At 35.3% G+C, this 24,123-nt stretch overlaps 1 protein-coding gene across 3 annotated transcripts in view; it reads right to left on the bottom strand.

The window, feature by feature from the left end:
* The window catches only part of LOC138710251 (gastrula zinc finger protein XlCGF28.1-like), a 36,990-nt gene that overhangs the window by 2,003 nt on the left and 10,864 nt on the right, over positions 1–24,123 (bottom strand). For all 3 annotated transcript variants that reach the window (XM_069840953.1, XM_069840954.1, XM_069840952.1), the window contains exon 4: positions 10,891–10,964. In XM_069840953.1, coding sequence (XP_069697054.1) covers positions 10,891–10,964 — 74 coding nt within the window. The remainder of the gene's footprint in view (positions 1–10,890; positions 10,965–24,123) is intronic.

The following is a 24,123-nucleotide window of genomic DNA, read 5'->3' as shown; positions in this document are numbered from 1 at the left end:
AGACAATTTTATATCAAGGAAATAACAGGAGACGATTCTTTATGCCATTGTATAATCGTATAGCCTACAGAGATGAAATGAGAAGACAATTCGATTACACGAGAGATTATTTGTCGACATACTAATGACTAAATTCAAATTAACATCACGAGATTCTGAAGAGCACAATGCATGTACAGCAGTGCTGGATGTGAAGAGTAGAATAGCATCATCTATATTGGCAGCTGTTAAAGAAGAATAGGTTATAGTTATTGTTACTACTGTCGTCATAGGAACATATAACATTTGTTCTAGATTTAATCACGAACTTTTATTTTTTAACTAAAATATGAAGTAATATCACTTGTTAAAAATACTGACATCTACAGTTCCAGATTAGAGAGTCCTCAACATATCTATATACAAAAACGTCCAGTGCAAAATCTCCACGAACAAATACGTCTACTCAGAAAAGGTTCACTGCTGAATGTCCATCAACAAAAATGTCCAAAATTTTTTAATATAAAAAAATTATACAGGCAAGAGACATATCGAAACCTATCATAACCAGAGAGATGCATTATACTGCTTTATAGCTGTTGAAGAGCAAATTAGGAATACTACATTTTCTGTTTCAAACCTTGATTAAAATAATTATTCAAATCTCTAGTTCGCAATAAAAATAATAATAAAAGATGGATACATGTACCACTATCATTGAAGAAGTAGAGATGACAGTAAATTGCATTGGTTGTGTATGGAAGGAAAAGGTGTAATGCAAGATTTATGAGGAATTCAGATCTACAGAACACAACTTTGTTAAAATATGGCATATGACAACATTTGCATGAGGCATTTGAAGTTCTACTGGCCAATGTAACACTAAGGGACAGGACTACAGAAATGCAAGATGAAGGACCAATCATATTTGTAAGAGGTCATCAAACGAATTGAAGATGAAATTTTGTCGAGGCTTCCTGAGACAGCCTTAAGAGAAATGTAAATAAACAACACAACAGAACTCCACTACAGAATACAAAAAAATTTGTACCAAATTCAGATAGTAGCAGCATATAATAAAACCATTAATTGTCAGAATTTTCAGGCTAAAAAGTACCAAAGAGGGTGCTTAAATTTCCATCTCATAAAGATAAGTAGTATGAGTGCCAACAAGTTAATTTTGTCCAATGGCATATTAAAAAAACTTCCATGTCAGTGTGTATAATTGTTTAAAATACATGGAATCTTAAATAATTCACTTTTCCTTTAGTTTTTTGTCTGTTGACTAACAAAATGAAAGAGTCTTACGCAATCAAACATGGCTAACTTAAAGAACAAGCTCAAAGGCAAAGCATTCAGCTAGAGGCTCAAACCATAATGATGGATTCTGAACTCAGTGCAACAGCACTCTCCCATGCAACCTTTGAAGGGTGTCTTTTTCATTATATCCAGTCATTATATAGAAAATTCGTAAGTGTAAAATGCGAAAACTGTATGTCAACATGAAACAGCCATATAACAGACACCAAATTCAAGAACTCACTTATCATATTAGAGTCCACGGCAATTCGGAAGGCGGTTGTCTGCTAGCGTTTGTGTCGAGAGAGACATATAGAGAGAGCAAGGCAGCGTACAACATTGCCGCATCGTACTTCACGCACGTGCAATACAAATAGCGCAGGAGAGAATTTAAATTATCAAAAGACAATAATGACCTTAGCCGTTGATTACTGTAAGCATGACACCAAAAAAACCCTCTTTCCTTCACTAACAATATTCTTTGCACGTTTCTCAATCCCACACCACATGCTTCTGCAGTCGTTTCTTGCACGTTGGCAACGTTGCTGCCAGCATCAGGATGGCCGGCAGCGTTCTGCTCGTAACGTTTTTATAATAATTATACACCTTAAACACTATTTTTCGCGCCTGCTTGTGTAATACTTGTGTTTTTACAGTCTCTTCTTCCATTTATTTACCTTACATACACATAGTAAATGTTAGTTTTACTTATTCAATGTATTGAAACACTCGCACGTGAACAAACGAACTCAGGAAGTGCTTGTTATAGACTAATTCTGATTAGTTCTCCTGTTCAAGCTTGTGACGTCACATGCCATACAAGCTACGGCGCATCTAGTGGCCACCTGCCTTCCAAATTGCCGTCTAGCCTAGAAGCTTTACAAATCACTTTTGATATGTTGTATGCAGACATAATCAAACTGGCTGACTACATTCGAATTACATGTGCGGGGCAAATGTGCTCAAGGATGCAGAAGATCTGTTCTCCTGAGGTATTCAGCAGTAATTGGGAACATGTATTTACAAACATTTCATGAGCACCAAATACCTAATAATATATAATAGAAGCATTCAATAGTAAATTTCAAAATATGGTTGCTGCTCACCGCATTAGTATCTGGAGGTGTTTACAGCACGTAAGAGAAGAACAACAAGAGAATGAAATTAAGAAAACCCAAATCCTAGCAGGTCACGTAAATTTAGGCCTCATATAAATAGGATAAACTACATTATCTCACAATGGAGAATAGAAAAAACAGTAAGAAAGTACAATGAGTATAATAACGACGACGTTAAAGGGTATTTGCATGCTATATCATCATCATCATCTTCATCATCATCATCATCATCATCATCATCATCATCCCTGGTGCTACAACCCTGGTCAAGTCTTCGCACGCAATGTTCCTGCATGCTATATCATACAACTTAAAAATTCAAATCTAGCTTTCATGAAAAGCTCTCTGTGAAGCTGATTTGAATAATTTCAAGGGAAAAATTGTTCCAGGACCAGATATCGAATACGGGACTTTTGGCTAAGTTCACCACCTGAGCTACCCAAGAACTCTACTAGACACTGACTCAGTCCAGCTCAGTCGGTAGAGCATTGGTGTGCTTAGCCAAAGGACCCAGGTTCGATACCCGGCCCAGAACAACTTTTCCCTTAACATTACTGAAATCAGCTTCACAGGGAGCTATACCTGAGAGCTAGATTTGCATAATATTCGCCACTGTTCGTTAACAGAAAACCACAATTTAAAGTCACAGAGTTTGTGTGCACTCAATGTTGGATGTTTGACGGTTTGTCAGCTCACTTTGAGGTATGTGGATATAAACAGAAAAATTGAGTTGGTGTCTGGTAAAGTTCCTGGGCAGCTCACTCGGTAGAGCGTTGATGCGCTTATTCAAAGGTCCCGGGTTCGACACCCGGTCCCAGAATAATTTTTCCCTTGAAATTATTAACAGATTATTCAACTCAAAAATTCATATACATCTAGAGGCACAGGGCAAAGAGGTTGAGTAATTTTGAACAATACATTGGACCTTTTTTACATTGGACATTTATTTAATAAAATTAATAGCTATAGAGTAAATTTGACATTTTTCCAGTGACCATTTCCATATGCGGACATTTTTGTAAATAGGACATTATGCACTGGCTATTTCAACCTCTAATCATCTTTATAATTATGAAGTTCAACCTTCTTATCAACACCTAACAGTACTGAAATTTAATTTTATGCATATTGTATTCGTGTTACAAAGACGGACTTTAACTATTATCTTATGATGCATATATATGTATATATCTTAATGACTTCCTAATAGTATAAGACAGTAAATGTCATTTAAAAGATCAAAAATGTTATAAAACCTCGCAAGAAATATTACATTTTATATTATATTCTTATTGAATTTGGTATTCCCAAGAAACTAGTTCGATTAATCAGAATGTGTCTCAGTAAAACGTACAGCAGTGTTCGTATAGATCAGTTTCTGTCAGATGCGTTTCCAATTCACTGTGGGATGAAGCAAGGAGATGCACTATCACCTTTACTTTTTAACTTTGCTCTAGAGTATGCCATTAGGAAAGTCCAGGATAACAGAGAGGGTTTGGAATTGGACGGGTTACATCAGCTGCTTGTTTATGCGGATGACATGTATATGTTAGGAGAAAATCCACAAACGATTAGGGAAAACAAGGGAATTTTACTTGAAGCAAGTAAAGAGATAGGTTTGGAAGTAAATCCCGAAAAGACAAAGTATATGATCAGGGAACGGATTTATATGGACTAAAAATATATGAAATATGTAAATATATATGTAGTTATTTTTACCAAAATATGGAATTAAATATGGATTTTTACCAAAATATGGAATTAAATATGGACTTAAAATTATAAAAAAATGACTATGTACGTTAAATATTGGTACATTTTAATCAAACTAAACAAAAAATATAATGGACGTACCTTATCTTCCAATGTAGTTTCAACAAAACACAATTTTTATTGTCTGTTACCATAACAATAGGTTACAAACATTTCTTTCAAGTGCTGAAAAGTGAATCTTCTTCTATTGTCTCTGAGGATAGATTTATACTGACTAAAAGAGCGTTCGACGTCACAAGAAGTAACTGGTACATAATTCAATTTCACAATGTCTGCTGGGGATAAGTCCAAGTTAATCTTCACTGTTGATTCACCACTCATCACAGCAACAACCTTTTGTAGTTCTTCATATCCAGGGTTTTTTGAAAGTACAGTGTCCACCTTAGCTCTTACTGCATCTGCAACTTTACCTCTACCACGATTCAGTTGTTCCACAGTACTATTTATAATTTCAAAACTTTCAGATAGTGAAAGGTGCCTATTTTGGAGACTTTTGAGCGTTTTTATGATGCATGAAAATGTATGCTGAATGTGAGCTAAGTCATTCTTCACACTTATGTCACAGGTAACTGTTTTCGCAGTATCAATTGAGACTGCATCTTCAGAGTCCAATGCAAGGAGAACATTGTTAATAGAGTCTATATGTTCGGCATAATATTCAACTGCTTCTAGCCATGTACCCCATCTAGTTAAAATTGGCTTTGGTGGCAATGGAATTTCAGGGTACATTTCTTTCAACACGTTAACTCTACTGGGAGCTTTGAGAAATACTTTTTTCACTGATGAAATCAACAAATCTACTTTAGGGAAATTGTCTCTGACCACTTCTGCCACACGATGAAATGCATGCGCCACACAAGTAAAATGAGTCAATTTAGGATATACAACAGATAATGCTTGTCCAGCTTTGACCATATAAGGGGCAGCATCGCTAATAAAGAATAACACATTATCGTACATAATACCCTTTGGCCACAGGATACCCATAGCTTCGTTGAACAGTTTAACTATAGTTTTGTTATTGCACTTTTCTAGAACATCACAATGTAAAAGAATTCGTTCAGAATATTGTTCACTTAACAAACCGATAACTACATTACCAACAAGTCTACCTTCTTTGTCGGGAGTCTCATCAATGGAAACCCAAATTGAACTATCTTTAATTTCATCTCTTATCTTCTGTATTGTCTCATCGTAGATGGATGGAGCATACGTCTTCCTAAGTGTTGACTCATCCGGGATTGTATGTTGAGTATATTTTTCAAGGAATTCCCTGAAGACCTTATTCTTTAGTTTGTAGAGAGGAATATCAGCAGAGATGAGAGAACGGCACAGGTCGATGTTAAACTCAGATCTTACATTCGATGTTGTTGGTTGTGTTAAAAACAATTGTCTCTGCTTGGAATTTAGTTGTTTGTTGGCCTGATGTTTACTAGTCGTAATGTGTTGTTGCACCAGGAACTTTTGTGTAGATGATACTGCACACTGACACAAATTACAAAATAATATTTTATTGTCAGTTGATAAACCATCTTCTTTAAATTCTGAAATGTAACTTGTTAGTTTTGATTTTAAATTGACTGAATGACGTACTTTTGGCATATTTACCGTCTTTATAGTATGATTTACAAAACTGAACCTATGTGTACTCTGACTGGCATTTAACTGTTGAGCTGCACAACTGAAGTCTGTTAAAAATTTTAAATTAAATTAATACAGTTTTGTAACTTACTTTCCCATTGTTGATAGGACTGCTAATTTTCAAATAACTCTGATGTTAAAGGGATTACTGAACATGTGTTTAAATCTCTATTGTTGAAATGTATTTTTAAAAGTTAATGGAATTTTGTTTTGTTTTATTGTTAAACCTAATATAATATGGACTGTTTTATATGAAATATGGAAAATATATGGAAATTAACGAAAATATGTACTAAACTCTAAAATATGGAAAAATATGGAAAATAAAAGTAGGATTTTTCAACCCTACACATTGTGAAACATAAAGATAATGCAAAATATAAATTATATTAGCTTTATAAGTAAATATGTATTTACATATAAATCCTTTCCCTGTATATGATTATGTCTCGTGACGAGGATATTGTACGAAATGCAAATATAAAAATTGAAAATTTATCTTTTAAAGAGGTGGAGAAGTTCAAATATCTCGGAGCAACAGTAACAAATATAAATGATAATCGGGAGGAAATTAAACACAGAATAAATATGGGAAATGCCTGTTATTATTCGGTTGAGAAACTTTTATCATCCAGTCTGCTGTCGAAAAATCTGAAAGTTAGAATTTATAAAACAGTTATATTACCGGTTGTTCTTTATGGTTGTGAAACTTGGACTCTCACTTTGAGAGAGGAACATAGGTTACGGGTGTTTGAGAATAAGGTGCTTAGGAAAATATTTGGGGCTAAGAGGGATGAAGTTACAGGAGAATGGAGAAAATTACACAACACATAATTGCACGCATTGTATTCTTCACCTGACATAATCAGGAATATTAAATCCAGACGTTTGAGATGGGCAGGGCATGTAGCACGTATGGGCGAATCCAGAAATGTATATAGAGTGTTAGTTGGGAGGCCGAGACGTAGATGGGAAGATAATATTAAAATGGATTTGAGGGAGGTGGGATATGATGGTAGAGAATGGATTAATCTTGATCAGGATAGGGACCAATGGCGGGCTTATGTGAGGGCGGCAATGAAGCTCCGGGTTCCTTAAAAGCCAGGAAGTAAGTAAGCTTCAACTGTATCTTGCTTAATTTGAGAAATGAACAGCCGAGTCTGTGTCTATGGTTTTCTGTCTTCAAGTTATCTTCCATTATGAACTTTTTTCATTATTTCCACATTCAATAGAACATTTGCATAATGTACTTTTTTTATTAATGTTCATTTCTGTAGTTCAGCATATCTGAACTTACTGTGTATTATAACAACAGTCTTCTTATATGGTATATCAATATTTTTATTCATATGTCAAATTGCAGTATCTTTCTTGTGTAAGTAGGTTATTCTACAACGCTTTATCAACTGCTGTAGTTACCAGTATTCAGTGTCTAAATGATGTTAAGGTGATAATGCCGGCAAAATGAGTACAGAGTCCAGTACCGAAAGTTACCCAACAAAATTGCAGTATCAATTTGTAATCACATGTGATTTGTAGCAATGTATTGAGAACATCACAATACAGTACTAAGGGAAGCTGTATTGCAGCATATTAATTCCTTCCGTTTATGGTAACATGAAAACAATAATTACATCATTCATATGAGAGACCTCACTGCAGAGAGTATAAATTCCTTGAATTGGCTTCATTAAACGCCTGAGAAAATATACGTATCAGAAAAATAGTGTCTTAGATACCAGGAAAGTCACAAATAAGCTGAAAGATCTTAAGCTAAAAAAATAGTGCAACTTTCGAAATAAAGGAAAAAGTAGTGTTCTTTTTGAAGATCATCTGCCATGAAAGAGACTACTAAGTCACCGCATGGGACTAACCTCTAGCAAATGGAGATGCCATAAAGGGGTTTTCCACGATATTCTACTCTGATAACAACAAGTTGAAGTTATTTCATATCAAAAATCTTCTTATCTAGCTTGTTGTTTTCCAATTCCACTGCACAGAATGGCATACATAGGTTGTCGGTCTCTATAGAAAAGCCTGGTAACTTTAATAACAGGCAAGTTAAGAGATTTAAGCTCCAAGGTAGCATCCTCATCTGTTTGATCAGGGGTGCCCAACTGGTGTAGGTGTGTCGCGCAGCCCTATGGAGTGTGCCGCGAAATTTTGGAATTGAAAAATAAATTTTATGCCATCCAGAAAGTCTCTTTACAACACTTTTTTTATTTACAGCGAAGTCTTTCATACGGTACATTTTATTTTGAGACAGATTTTACCAACGAAACATGAACACCTGCAACAAGCTTAGTAATTCGTTTACTCTTCCCACTTAGTAATAAACAGAGTTCAGAATCGTCAGAACATATTAATCAGGTTCAGTATATACTGTACAAGTGAGTAGGTAATAGTGCGACTAATTTATCAAAAGTACTTTATTTAGATTTTACCATGGCCAAATTTTTAATCAGAAAAAGACAATCTGAATGAAGTTCTGGGTTAAATAACAGCAGTGCTATTCCCTTCAGGGTTCACAAAAGAATAATGCGTTTCATAAATATAGTGATGAATACTTGCAATATGGTTTCACGTGACATGGAGAAGAATATAAACAAAATCCCAAGTGTCTTATATGTGGAAATGTTTTGTCAAATAAGTCAATGGTGCCGAATAAACTAAAAAGACATTTAGAAAGTATTCACTCTCATGTAGCTTTCTAAGGGTAAATCAATGATGCGAGTGGTAGAACTTCAAGACGAGCTTCTTATTTTGTTTGAGAATGAAAAGCCAGAATATGCTGAACTTTTGGAAGATAATTTTTGGTGTGCCATACTAGCATATCTTGCCGAAATTTTCGAAATGCTGAACTCTTTAAATGCAAATATTCAACACAAAACAGAAATTATTATTTCAGCCACAAAAAAAACTGAAGTTTTGGATTGGGAGTCTTCGGTTATAGCAGGTAAATTACTGTCCCTTCCTTTAGTTGAGAGTTTTTAAAAACGACTTGTTGAAAATAAAAAGGAATGTTTGAAGAAGTTAACAGCAGAACAACTAAATGTGTTACAAACTTCAGCAACAAAGTACTTCCCTAGCTTATCCGTTTCAGAGTTAGAATGGATAATTTCTCTTTTTGGTACTTCTGGTGAGATAACCATTCAAAATGTCATCAACTTGTCAACGAGAAAAATGAGTTTCTACATTTTTCATGTGATTCTACTATGAAAACAAAATTTATAGACCAATTCAGTGTAGTCTTTTTGGATTTATGCGCAATGTCAGTATCCTACAATTTCAAAGAGGGCCATAACATTTTGCTGCTGTTTTCAACGTCATACTTGTGTGAATCAACATTTCCCACCATCAAAATGGTGAAATCTAAACAAAAGAACAGCCTGCTGCATAATGAAGATTATTTACAAATTGATTTCTCAACAATAAGGCCACATGTAGAGAAACTCTGTGAGGCACCAAGCATTTTAATTTAAATATTTATAGTTTATTGCTTTCACATGTTATAAACTAGGTTCGGAACCTTGTTGGCTAGTTTCAGCCTGTTGTGGACTATCTTCACAAGAGTTCCTGGAGAGTGTTAGAGAAGGCAGTATGGCCTTAACTCTGTCAGGTTAAATAAACCATTAATAATAATAATAATAATAATAATAATAATAATAATAATAATAATAATAATAATAATAATAATAAGTTGCTGCATGTTTTTTTGAATTCATGATTTGCGTGTTAACATCGACCTATCTACAACAATGGATATCAGACACTACATAAAAGTTATCAGTGCTTTTTTTCTGATGGAACATGCTGTAACTGCTTTCCGGCATCTTTTTGTTGCATTTTCATCATGGAATCGAAATATGTGTAAATAACTATGTTTTTAATATAATATTTCTTTCAATTCTGCTTAGACCTTGAAAGTCTTAGTTGGCCGAAAAGAAGGTTAAAAATGAAAAAATTCCCGTCCAGTGAACAGTAATCATCTCCATGTTCGCTATAAAATATTCTACACAGAGTCCCACCACTTTTTTCTCCAGAAGAAAAGCATTGATTGTTATTATTGTATTATTAATATAAACAAATAAGTGTGTCGCGATATTGTGAGCTTTCAGTAGTGTGTATCGTCAGTCAAAAAATGTTGGAACCACTGTGTTAGAGAATAAGGAACACTGCGTAAAACGACTTCCAGCCTCTTGGTATCTGGATTACGAAAAGTATGATAAGGGAGCTGTGATTCTTCTAAGAATTTTGAAACCAAACGGAAGTTAGCAGCAGTAGTAGTGTTAATTTTTAGGACTCTGTTCTGTTGCTGTGTGAAATACTCATTGGATACAATGGAATCTATGTCGCATATTTCCTGTTCGTAGTTATTTACTTTGTGGAGAAATATTGGTAGTACCAACTTTGATTTTGGGAGTAGAGGTAGATTGGAGTGGATTGTCTTGATGTTGTAGTCAAAGTATCATTCTCATCAATCATCTTTTCAAATACTTCCGACTGAGGTCTGGCTGATATGTATAGGGCCTATCTATTATCAGGCAGTACATCTCAGTTGACGATATGCGTTAGAGGAAGAACAATTATTTGTATGCATCTGAAGTCTGATTAGTGTAACATGTAGCTAATCGGCGATGTATGCAATGGGGGGGGGGGAAGGAACTGGTCACTCTACCCTATATCTCCTGATCTAGTTGCCTCATGAGTGATGCCTTGTTGATGTCACATGTGGGATCCAGACCAGTCTTCGGACAGTTGACGAAACAAAAAAGAATCTTCACAAGAGGGGAAAACTTGTGGACAGTTGTTATATTGACTACAAGTTTATAATTTATTCTATAAGCTGATATTGTTTGTTTCTTACTTGGTGTGAAAAAGCTTTCATAAAAATTAGAATAATTGCTTTCAGTTATTTCTTCATATTGTCGTTTTGTGACTTATTTTAAAAGCTGTATGTAGAAGAGTTACCTGGAGGGCTTTGATTTGAGTGAGACAGCTGGCATTCGTTTTGTTGAATTGATCGCATATTGAAGGGTATGCAACAATGCCTTCTTTTATTTTATGACAAAAAACTCACCTTTCAGACTCTTCCTCTGTCACTACTTCCAGCTTCACATTCTCCTTAACCAAGTCCAAGTCACATGCTTCTTTCTGAAAAAGAACAAATGAAACATAGAAATGGCGCAGCACTGAATTCATAACAAACACATTAAGTTAAGTTTCTACACCAGAGACATAAATTCAGTTCCTGTAGAATACAGAGAAAAATTTTAGTAGATGACAATTTGGGGGTAAATTATTATACAGTAATCCCATTTCCCAAACCAGCAATCAATAATTCTCGTCATCATCAGTGAACAGGAGTCCATGCACTTGCATCAAGCGGCCACTGCACAGTGTCTGAATCACGACTCTGAGGGGCAAGAATTATGTTGGCCACTATTGTTGAAGAGGTAAGTAAAATTCGTTCATTATTACTCTGACCCAGGCTTCTCATTCCAATGATTCTGACACTTGCCTTGGTGCCCACACAAACTGAATGAATCAAGGTCGGGCATCGTATGCCTACGACTCTTGTTACCACTGCTGGTAGCTACATGTTACCTTTATAATATACATGCGAATCTGGGACTTTATTGTATGTTCATTTTTAATAAACATTTATTACAACCTGTAATACGTACATGTGTTGTTACTGTAGGTAATGCTGATGGTGATGAAATGAGGATGATGATGATTATTATTTCGAATATAAGGATAATTATAATTATGACTGTGATGATAATGACATTATTAATCATAGAAAAAGTAATATTTTACAATGAATTAGTAGTAGTGTAGGGTTTAAAACAGGGCGCTTCAGCTACTATGGCTATTTGCGGCCTTATCTAATATCTATACTAATAATCAGGGAAAGGATTTATATGTAAATACATATTTACTTATAAAGCTAATATAATTTATATTTTGCATTATCTTTATGTTTCACAATGTGTAGGGTTGAAAAATCCTACTTTTATTTTCCATATTTTTCCATATTTTAGAGTTTAGTACATATTTTCGTTAATTTCCATATATTTTCCATATTTCATATAAAACAGTCCATATTATATTAGGTTTAACAATAAAACAAAACAAAATTCCATTAACTTTTAAAAATACATTTCAACAATAGAGATTTAAACACATGTTCAGTAATCCCTTTAACATCAGAGTTATTTGAAAATTAGCAGTCCTATCAACAATGGGAAAGTAAGTTACAAAACTGTATTAATTTAATTTAAAATTTTTAACAGACTTCAGTTGTGCAGCTCAACAGTTAAATGCCAGTCAGAGTACACATAGGTTCAGTTTTGTAAATCATACTATAAAGACGGTAAATATGCCAAAAGTACGTCATTCAGTCAATTTAAAATCAAAACTAACAAGTTACATTTCAGAATTTAAAGAAGATGGTTTATCAACTGACAATAAAATATTATTTTGTAATTTGTGTCAGTGTGCAGTATCATCTACACAAAAGTTCCTGGTGCAACAACACATTACAACTAGTAAACATCAGGCCAACAAACAACTAAATTCCAAGCAGAGACAATTGTTTTTAACACAACCAACAACATCGAATGTAAGATCTGAGTTTAACATCGACCTGTGCCGTTCTCTCATCTCTGCTGATATTCCTCTCTACAAACTAAAGAATAAGGTCTTCAGGGAATTCCTTGAAAAATATACTCAACATACAATCCCGGATGAGTCAACACTTAGGAAGACGTATGCTCCATCCATCTACGATGAGACAATACAGAAGATAAGAGATGAAATTAAAGATAGTTCAATTTGGGTTTCCATTGATGAGACTCCCGACAAAGAAGGTAGACTTGTTGGTAATGTAGTTATCGGTTTGTTAAGTGAACAATATTCTGAACGAATTCTTTTACATTGTGATGTTCTAGAAAAGTGCAATAACAAAACTATAGTTAAACTGTTCAACGAAGCTATGGGTATCCTGTGGCCAAAGGGTATTATGTACGATAATGTGTTATTCTTTATTAGCGATGCTGCCCCTTATATGGTCAAAGCTGGACAAGCATTATCTGTTGTATATCCTAAATTGACTCATTTTACTTGTGTGGCGCATGCATTTCATCGTGTGGCAGAAGTGGTCAGAGACAATTTCCCTAAAGTAGATTTGTTGATTTCATCAGTGAAAAAAGTATTTCTCAAAGCTCCCAGTAGAGTTAACGTGTTGAAAGAAATGTACCCTGAAATTCCATTGCCACCAAAGCCAATTTTAACTAGATGGGGTACATGGCTAGAAGCAGTTGAATATTATGCCGAACATATAGACTCTATTAACAATGTTCTCCTTGCATTGGACTCTGAAGATGCAGTCTCAATTGATACTGCGAAAACAGTTACCTGTGACATAAGTGTGAAGAATGACTTAGCTCACATTCAGCATACATTTTCATGCATCATAAAAACGCTCAAAAGTCTCCAAAATAGGCACCTTTCACTATCTGAAAGTTTTGAAATTATAAATAGTACTGTGGAACAACTGAATCGTGGTAGAGGTAAAGTTGCAGATGCAGTAAGAGCTAAGGTGGACACTGTACTTTCAAAAAACCCTGGATATGAAGAACTACAAAAGGTTGTTGCTGTGATGAGTGGTGAATCAACAGTGAAGATTAACTTGGACTTATCCCCAGCAGACATTGTGAAATTGAATTATGTACCAGTTACTTCTTGTGACGTCGAACGCTCTTTTAGTCAGTATAAATCTATCCTCAGAGACAATAGAAGAAGATTCACTTTTCAGCACTTGAAAGAAATGTTTGTAACCTATTGTTATGGTAACAGACAATAAAAATTGTGTTTTGTTGAAACTACATTGGAAGATAAGGTACGTCCATTATATTTTTTGTTTAGTTTGATTAAAATGTACCAATATTTAACGTACATAGTCATTTTTTTTATAATTTTAAGTCCATATTTAATTCCATATTTTGGTAAAAATCCATATTTAATTCCATATTTTGGTAAAAATAACTACATATATATTTACATATTTCATATATTTTTAGTCCATATAAATCCGTTCCCTGGTAATAACATTATAGCATTATGTCCATCTAGAGAAACTACACTTTCCAATGGTGAAATAATAATTAATTATACAAATGGATTAATTTAGCTTCTGATATTACTTCATACAAACACAGAAACATTCTCTGTAGGCTATGTTTAATAGCTTTCGATTGTTGATGTCTAAGGCCCCTGTTTCGATTGTTGTTGTCCAAGGCCCCTTATAGACGAAGTCGTTTGTCCTTAATTCATTGCACCTTCTTGGATGGCGTTATTTTAATTTTAAAACTCATTTATCTCATTAAATATCAGTCCTATCAAAATTTTGTGAAGAATAAAACTTATCGGAAATCATTTTTAAAGAAACTTTTGTTATGTAACATTTTTCACAAAAATCAATAATAAGCGAGATATTTCGATTTACTTAATTCAGGCCCCTTTATAACCCCCCTTTTAAATAAAGTATTTTGAATGCCATATAGCCTAAAATCTAAGTTACAACGAACTTAATTTATATTCCAATTTTCATATAAATCGGTTCAGCCATTATCGCGTGAAAAGGTAACAAACATACAGACAGACATACAAACAAAAATTTCAAAAATGCGATTTTCGGTTTCAGGGTGGTTAATTATATATGTTAGGACCAATTATTTTTGGAAAATCGAAAATTACCAGAAAAATTTCGGCTACAGATTTATTATTAGCAGGGAACGGATTTATATGGACTAAAAATATATGAAATATGTAAATATATATGTAGTTATTTTTACCAAAATATGGAATTAAATATGGATTTTTACCAAAATATGGAATTAAATATGGACTTAAAATTATAAAAAAAATGACTATGTACGTTAAATATTGGTACATTTTAATCAAACTAAACAAAAAATATAATGGACGTACCTTATCTTCCAATGTAGTTTCAACAAAACACAATTTTTATTGTCTGTTACCATAACAATAGGTTACAAACATTTCTTTCAAGTGCTGAAAAGTGAATCTTCTTCTATTGTCTCTGAGGATAGATTTATACTGACTAAAAGAGCGTTCGACGTCACAAGAAGTAACTGGTACATAATTCAATTTCACAATGTCTGCTGGGGATAAGTCCAAGTTAATCTTCACTGTTGATTCACCACTCATCACAGCAACAACCTTTTGTAGTTCTTCATATCCAGGGTTTTTTGAAAGTACAGTGTCCACCTTAGCTCTTACTGCATCTGCAACTTTACCTCTACCACGATTCAGTTGTTCCACAGTACTATTTATAATTTCAAAACTTTCAGATAGTGAAAGGTGCCTATTTTGGAGACTTTTGAGCGTTTTTATGATGCATGAAAATGTATGCTGAATGTGAGCTAAGTCATTCTTCACACTTATATCACAGGTAACTGTTTTCGCAGTATCAATTGAGACTGCATCTTCAGAGTCCAATGCAAGGAGAACATTGTTAATAGAGTCTATATGTTCGGCATAATATTCAACTGCTTCTAGCCATGTACCCCATCTAGTTAAAATTGGCTTTGGTGGCAATGGAATTTCAGGGTACATTTCTTTCAACACGTTAACTCTACTGGGAGCTTTGAGAAATACTTTTTTCACTGATGAAATCAACAAATCTACTTTAGGGAAATTGTCTCTGACCACTTCTGCCACACGATGAAATGCATGCGCCACACAAGTAAAATGAGTCAATTTAGGATATACAACAGATAATGCTTGTCCAGCTTTGACCATATAAGGGGCAGCATCGCTAATAAAGAATAACACATTATCGTACATAATACCCTTTGGCCACAGGATACCCATAGCTTCGTTGAACAGTTTAACTATAGTTTTGTTATTGCACTTTTCTAGAACATCACAATGTAAAAGAATTCGTTCAGAATATTGTTCACTTAACAAACCGATAACTACATTAACAACAAGTCTACCTTCTTTGTCGGGAGTCTCATCAATGGAAACCCAAATTGAACTATCTTTAATTTCATCTCTTATCTTCTGTATTGTCTCATCGTAGATGGATGGAGCATACGTCTTCCTAAGTGTTGACTCATCCGGGATTGTATGTTGAGTATATTTTTCAAGGAATTCCCTGAAGACCTTATTCTTTAGTTTGTAGAGAGGAATATCAGCAGAGATGAGAGAACGGCACAGGTCGATGTTAAACTCAGATCTTACATTCGATGTTGTTGGTTGTGTTAAAAACAATTGTCTCTGCTTGGAATTTAGTTGTTTGTTGGCCTGATGTTTACTAGTTGTAATGTGTTGTTGCACCAGGAACTTTTGTGTAGATGATACTGCACACTGACACAAATTACAAAATAATATTTTATTGTCAGTTGATAAACCATCTTCTTTAAATTCTGAAATGTAACTTGTTAGTTTTGATTTTAAATTGACTGAATGACGTACTTTTGGCATATTTACCGTCTTTATAGTATGATTTACAAAACTGAACCTATGTGTACTCTGACTGGCATTTAACTGTTGAGCTGCACAACTGAAGTCTGTTAAAAATTTTAAATTAAATTAATACAGTTTTGTAACTTACTTTCCCATTGTTGATAGGACTGCTAATTTTCAAATAACTCTGATGTTAAAGGGATTACTGAACATGTGTTTAAATCTCTATTGTTGAAATGTATTTTTAAAAGTTAATGGAATTTTGTTTTGTTTTATTGTTAAACCTAATATAATATGGACTGTTTTATATGAAATATGGAAAATATATGGAAATTAACGAAAATATGTACTAAACTCTAAAATATGGAAAAATATGGAAAATAAAAGTAGGATTTTTCAACCCTACACATTGTGAAACATAAAGATAATGCAAAATATAAATTATATTAGCTTTATAAGTAAATATGTATTTACATATAAATCCTTTCCCTGGTTATTACAGTAACGTCTGAGTAAATCGAGGACAGGTAAGATTAAAATAGCTTCTAATGCACAGAAAATTTGATAGGCTATTTTGTACATTCGTTTTCTGTATTTTTTAAAATAATATTTATGTACACTCATTTTAATCTCAGAGAATTAACGAACAAGGAGAGAGTATTGATTTAGTATGCAGTAATAGTACGTTAGCTTAGCAATCCATTATTTTATAATTCAAATTTTAACTATGCTTAATTGAATCGTGTTAAAATACATAAAATATATATGCAATAAATGCAATGCAAAAAAATTTGGTAATGAGCGAAGCAGATTATCTTGCGCTGTTGTAAAAGTTGTTCCCTGGATCAAACGTCCTATTTTAATTATGTAATTACTTTATATTTATTTCTAACAGGTGCAGCGGAGCGCAGGGTACGGCTAGTTCTTAATAAAACAAAGACATCAATAATATAATAATCAGAGTGCTAAAAGAACTAAAAAGCGTTGTCACGGTAAAACGAGGTACACAAATGCAATATACACAAGGTGATTTTTACAGAATCATAAAAGTGAGCAATTCTACGACCCTAGGTGGCATTCAAAACGAACAAATAAAATAATAAAACTAAGGTCGCCAGAGATAAATTGTGTATCACATTTCAAAAACAATAACATTTTAGAAAATATTCGGATGTAGAAAGTCCGAAATGTTAACAATGTAAAATCAAATATAAAACAACAAATGAAGAGTTCGCGGGAAAAACGATGAATGTCACAGTTTTGTTAACGTTGATGTCATTATCTAATCCAATGCATCACTACGAAATTTAATATTGTTCTTATGAAAAATGGTAAAAAGGGAAATTATCACCACGAATACAGTAATCCTTTCCTTTATTTTCTATAGAAACAGCACTATCTTGCAGTTATAGACTCAATTAGATCATTATCTAATCCTTAACAGAAATGTGACATTCATTGTTTTTCCCGCGAACTCTTCAAATGTAACCTCCAGATGTAAAAGGTTCGGAAGATAAGTAAAACGGGTCAGTAAAATACTAAATCACCTTATCCAGTCCTGTATTCGATAAAAATCTCAGAACTGCATTTGTACAATTACACTATTTCCAAGAGCGTCTTAGTGTCGGCCGAATTACATATAGCACGCGAACACAGTAATATTTTCTGCAATTCAATAAAAAATGTTCCACCGTAAGTGGAACGTGGCACATATCACACTCCGGCTGAGCCTCGAAACGTAACAGATAGCCATGTGTCAGATGACAGTGGCTAATCCTCAACTGGACAAGTAAAACCTCCTCATGTCGTGACGCTCTTGTGGACGAATCCAAAACTCGAATAGTATTGTTTATATTTCGTAATTTGTTTCCATCTTGTGCAGACCATTCTCCTTGCCACTGCCATCATATTTTATATTTCAAGTAGTCTCGCGCCAATATTCATATTCATATTCATATTTATTGTCATCATACGGCTTTCAGGTAGTGGTTTCCCTCACATTTCTGCATACGGTCCACCACTACCTTGCTTACATTCCATCATATATCCTTTATATTTCTCTTATCATCTATGTCTCCCCAAATCTTCCAATTATCTAAAGCTTAAGCCTGCTTCTGTCTATTTCTTCCTCCATCCTTTTTGATGTACAGTATTTTCAACTTTTAATGTCATGTTTTATTTAACGACGCTCGCAACTGCAGAGGTTATATCAGCGTAGCCGGATGTGCCGGAATTTTGTCCCACAGGAGTTCTTTTACATGCCAGTAAATCTACTGACATGAGCCTGTCGCATTTAAGCACACTTAAATACCATCGACCTCGCCCGGGATCGAACCTGCAACCTTGGGCATAGAAGGCCAGTGCTATACCAACTCGCCAACCAGGTCGACTTCAACTTTTAACCTTCTTTATCTTCCCTCAATATAATTCCCGAATGCTACGCAATACTGTCCACCTTACTCTTATATAGAAACATTCGCGTCTACATCTACTCATCCATCTCTACTACTATCATTGTCATCTTTCATTACTGTTATCCCTACTTTTATGTTTATCGTTAAAACCTTTTTATCTCTGACTAATATTCACTAATATTTCTACTATCTCACCTACTTTATCTTATTATATTATTAGTCTCTATTATTATTGCAATGTTCTAATGTTTGTGATATCTCCTGCTATTTCTTGTTCGATTCACTTATCACTTTTTCACTTGATTGGATAACTTTTATGGTTCTCTCTCACTATTTGCATTCACTTTCTACCTCCCTCTCAATTACATCAAACCTTACCTATTATTTACATACTATCTCCAACTCTTATTAGTCTCACTACCATATTGCGCTCGCGCCAATATACCAGAGAGCCATTCAATGCACCAGCCCTGGCTGCAGCATCCACGGCCTCATTTCCTGGAATTCCTACATGACCAGGAATCCGCACTACTCCAATCTCATAATCAGAGCTAAGGAGAGTGTGGAGCAGCTCCTGAGTTCTTAACACAAGCTAATCATCACAATTAAAAGACTGCAAGGACTGAATGGCACTTAAAAGAGTCGGAACAGATAAGGAATCTGCCCCAGGGTTGCCTAAATAAAAAGCAATAAAGCTCTGTAAAAAGCGTAGAGTTGAACAGTAAAAACATTAGTATATTGGCTCAGTCTGTATTTAAATATCTCTCCATTTGTAACTAAGGAACAGCTTACATAATCATCTATGCGGGATCCGTCAGTAAAAACTAATGAATAATTTGGATATCCTGATAAAAGTTCACTAAAACGAAGTCTATAAACAAAAGATGGTGTAAAATTCTTAAAACTTCGGCTCAGACTTACATCAAACATGGAACGTCGCATAATCCACGGTGGAGTGGTGGTATACTCCAGTATGTGAACTGATGGTGAATGGACGTCGAGCTCAGAGAGCAATTCACGAAACCGCACACCTGCTGGGCGAAGTCTCCGTGGATTTCCACTGCATCTGCCATAAAGAGTAGAATGGTGAAAGGCGTTGTAAGAATTGTGCACAGGCTGTGAGCGGAGCTTAACAGGATATGAGCACAAGACATTACGTTGCCAATACAGTGATGGTTCTCCTGCTTCACAATACAGGCTCGCTATCCGACTGGTTAAGAAGGCCCCTGTAGACAGTCGTATCCCATGATGATGGATAGTATCTAAAAGACGTAAGTTTGATTTATTTGGTAAGCCATAAATAAAACAGCCGTAATCCAGCTTTGATCATATAAGAGCTCAGTAAAGGCGTAAAAGCACTGTACGGTCTGCACCCCAGTGAACCCCTGACAAAAGGCGTAAAATGTTTAAGGATTTCTCGCAACGCCTTCTTAAATCACGTATATGTGCCTCCCACGTTAATTTATAATCAAACATAAGGCCCAAAAATCTCGCAGTGTCTATACATTGCAACTCCACTCCATTAAGACACAGTTCAGGATGTGGATGCAGTCCACGATGGTTGTAGAAGTGGACACATTGCGTTTTTAGAGTGGAGAATTTAAAGCCATTGCGAACAGCACATTCTGATAGTACGTTGATGACCAATTGCAACTGTCGACTGATGGATGGAAGATATAGACTGAAGTCATCGACGTACAACAGAGAAGATACTCGGTCACGAACACAGTGGGCAATTCCATTGATCGCAAAGCAGAAAAGAAGAAAGCTTAATACAGACCCCTCCGGAACGCCGTTTTCTTGGAGATGTTAATTAGAAAGTGTGGTGCATACTCGAACTCGGAAATACCGCTCTGCCATGAACTTCGCAATAAACGTTGGTAGACTACCACAAAGTCCCCAATCATGCAGAGTTTGCAGAATTCCATAACGCCATGTGGTATCGTAAGTTTTTTCCAGATCAATGAAAACCGCCACAAGATGTTGCTTCTTGAGGAAAGCATCTCTAATGGCAGTCTCCAGCTGCATAAGATGGTCTGCGGCGGATCTGTGCTTACGAAAACCACATTGGATATTAGATAATCGGTTTTCCGAATCGAATACCCTCATCAAGCATTTACTTATCATTCTTTCCATAACCTTACATACACAGCTGGTGAGAGAAATTGGTCTGTAGCTTCCAGACAAAGAAGGATCCTTTCCCGGTCTCTGGACAGGGATAACAATAGCGGAACGCCAAGATGGAAATATTCCCTCAGTCCAGATTCTGTTGTACATTGTCAACAGGAATGATTTACACCTGGTGGCAGATGGCGAAGCATGCAGTTAGGGATGTTACTAGGGCCAGGAGAGGTGTCAGGGGAGGTGTCTAGTACCGCCTCCAGCTCTTCGGATGTGAACGGTGTATTGTAATGTTCTGTGTTATCTGATGTAAAGTTTAGATTTCGCTTTTCCGCAGCATCTTTGATTTTTAAAAATTCCGGGTCAAAATTTCGCGACCTGCTTATCTGTGCAAATGTGTTGGCAAATGTTTCAACAATTTCTACGGGACTGGTGGTCATTACGCCATTGTTCAGAAGGCCCGGAATTACAGAACTACATTTCCCCATTATTCGACGGACTTCGTTCCATACGATGTTAGCTGGGACATTGTTCTTCAATGAATTGACGTAGTTTGTCCAGAATGTCTTCTTAGCATCGCACAGAGTGCGACGAGATTTGGCTCGAAGACGTTTAAACTGGACAAAATCTTCTTGGGTCGGATGGTGCTCAAATTGGCGTAAGGCACGTTTGGTTTCTCGGATTGTATCTCTGCAGGCATCTGTCCACCAAGGAATAGGGTAGCGTTTTGGCCTGCAGGACAACCGTGGGATCGATAACTCTGCCGATTGAAACACCACATTTGAAAAGTGATCTACTACGGAGTCCACATTTTCATGCCCGTTATCATCAAATGATATGGACTCCGAGAATCAGACCCAGTCCTAATATATATATATATATATATTCTTATGTTTTTTTCTATTGTATGGAGGAGGGATCCGAAGACTTACACTGCAGCCTGAGGCTTATTGTGCTCACCACTCTTATTGTGTGAATTGTTGGATGGCTGAACAGCCTCACTCTTATACAATTACAACACGCCACACCGTGAAGTTAATCCAGAATATTGTATGGATGATGATGAAGATATGTGAATTAATTATGGCGAAATGAGTCCGAGATCCAAAGCCGAAAGTTATCCAGCAATTATGCTTCATTTAGTCGAGGGAAAACCCCAACCAGGTAACTTGTCCTAACCAGAATTTGAACCTGAGTCCACTCATTTCGTGGTCAGATGCACTAATCGTTACTCCACAGTGGTGAACAATTACTATTGCTCCATGGCCATATGAAACCTAGAAATGTTCCACAGGTGTCTTCCATACTTGTATATCCAGGTGCCATAATTTATTTTCCTCTCACTTGTTATAATGTACAAAACTACTTTATATATCATAGGTCTTAAAAACAGTAATTAAAAAAAATAAATAATTATTATGTTTAATTATATTCCTGAAATGAAATAAAGTGGAGTTTGTTAAACAACCACGAAGATAAATGGAATAAATACTAATTTCGAGTATGGAGTATTTTTGCTGTGTATCAGAAAATGTAAAACCTCTTCATGCATATACTCACAAAGCTCTAATCATCCACACAAGACACAGTACAAGCCCCATGGGTTTATTCGTTAATTTATTTGCCGTAGTGGTCCTTTTGAAATATTTGTAATTTTTACTAACAATTAATGTTAAAAATAAATAACCTATGCACAACATTACAGAAACTTGGAATACATTGACAACATGCCAAAAATATAGTAGATCTGAAGATAAATATGAAAGGTGATTTTCTACATAAAGACTAACCCGCAATTACTCGAGCTTTGCTGTGTAACACGATCACTCACATTGTTAGGTGGTACCTACAGCAACATCTGTAAATTTGTTATAAATCATAAAATTCATAATGTATTATTTTTTATTGTTTTAATTGTATGATATTATTAATATTCTTTATTTTATTGAATATACAAGTATGATAACTCTGCACTCAAAATTGTTATTTATAAAACATCATTATCGTCTAATAAATAAAATGGAGGCATAATATTGTGCCGTTTTAGTTTCGGTACTCTGTGTTTCTTTCTTCCTTTTCTTTTTTTTCCCTTAATTATGTCATTTTTCTTGTTGTTAGTTACCCTTACTTCTCATAGATGGCATTCTATGCCGCCATTTCAGGTCTCTTTCTTCCTTTTATAGATAGCTTGTTTTCTTTCCGCCATTCATGGTCTCTTACTTCCCACGTATAAGGAGCGTATTTAAGTTATCACGTGACATGGGTTTTAGATTTTCATTGGCCCTATTCACATTAATTATTAATTAGCGTCGGTTCTCCTGAGAGGGACGCTTGACGCGGTGCAGTCTGGAATCGATGCTCAAAGAGTATGGTTGTGTGACAGCCGTGGAGAGCTGAGGGGTTTTTTGTTTAGCGATTGTCTGTGATGGGATCACGGATAACCCAGTCCGGGCAGGGACGTGTACTGCTGTAGTCAGGGCTCGATCGGGGATAGTGTCTTACTACATGCAGAAGCATGGCAGAGCTGTGGTGTGGTGTGCTGTGTGATAACGGAGGCGTGAGAGTTGAAGAGAGACCATTGTTGTTTGGTTTCGAGACTGGTCTACCAGGGATCATAACATGTTTTTCTACATCAGTAATTGTTTATGTTTCTTTTGATTAGTAGAAGTATATTTGATTTCATACCGAGTATTAGGTAATTCACGAATAAGCTGGCATTCGGCAAGTGTATATTTTACATTGGTTGTGTTTGGTTTCATATTAGTGCTTTCTGCCACATCCGACAAGTTTGGACTTGTCTAGCAAGTTACTTATACTTATAATCTGTGGGTATAGATGGTGTTACTATTGTGTGTAATGGTGAATGCCAGTAGAGTGAAGTTTAGTGGCAAGCCAGTGTCGATGCATTGGTGGAGTTATAGGTGGCTGTATTTCTACTGCATCCTTTTTGTTCATTTTCCAATTACTGGAAGTGCTAATTAATAAATGTAAACGGATAGTTGATTATTCATGCTGAGTGTTTTCTTTTGTACCACCTCACCCATGAGACAATCGACCCTATCATACGTTTCACAGCAGGGTAAAACTTAATCATTTAAGTATTATTTAGTTATTATTTATACCAACTATTCAACTTAAACAGAGGCCCACCGTTGCAATATATCTAATGCCATTATAAATGGCATTTACTGTTCTTCGTCTCCCAGCTCCAACATTCTCATTAGACACTTCAGTATCACTTTCGTCTGACTGTTCCGAAGCTGTACAGTATATTGTTT

Source organism: Periplaneta americana, chromosome 12, assembly GCF_040183065.1.
Source record: "Periplaneta americana isolate PAMFEO1 chromosome 12, P.americana_PAMFEO1_priV1, whole genome shotgun sequence".
Lineage (NCBI taxonomy): Eukaryota > Metazoa > Arthropoda > Insecta > Blattodea > Blattidae > Periplaneta > Periplaneta americana.
This window is presented reverse-complemented; position numbering and strand designations above follow the sequence as displayed.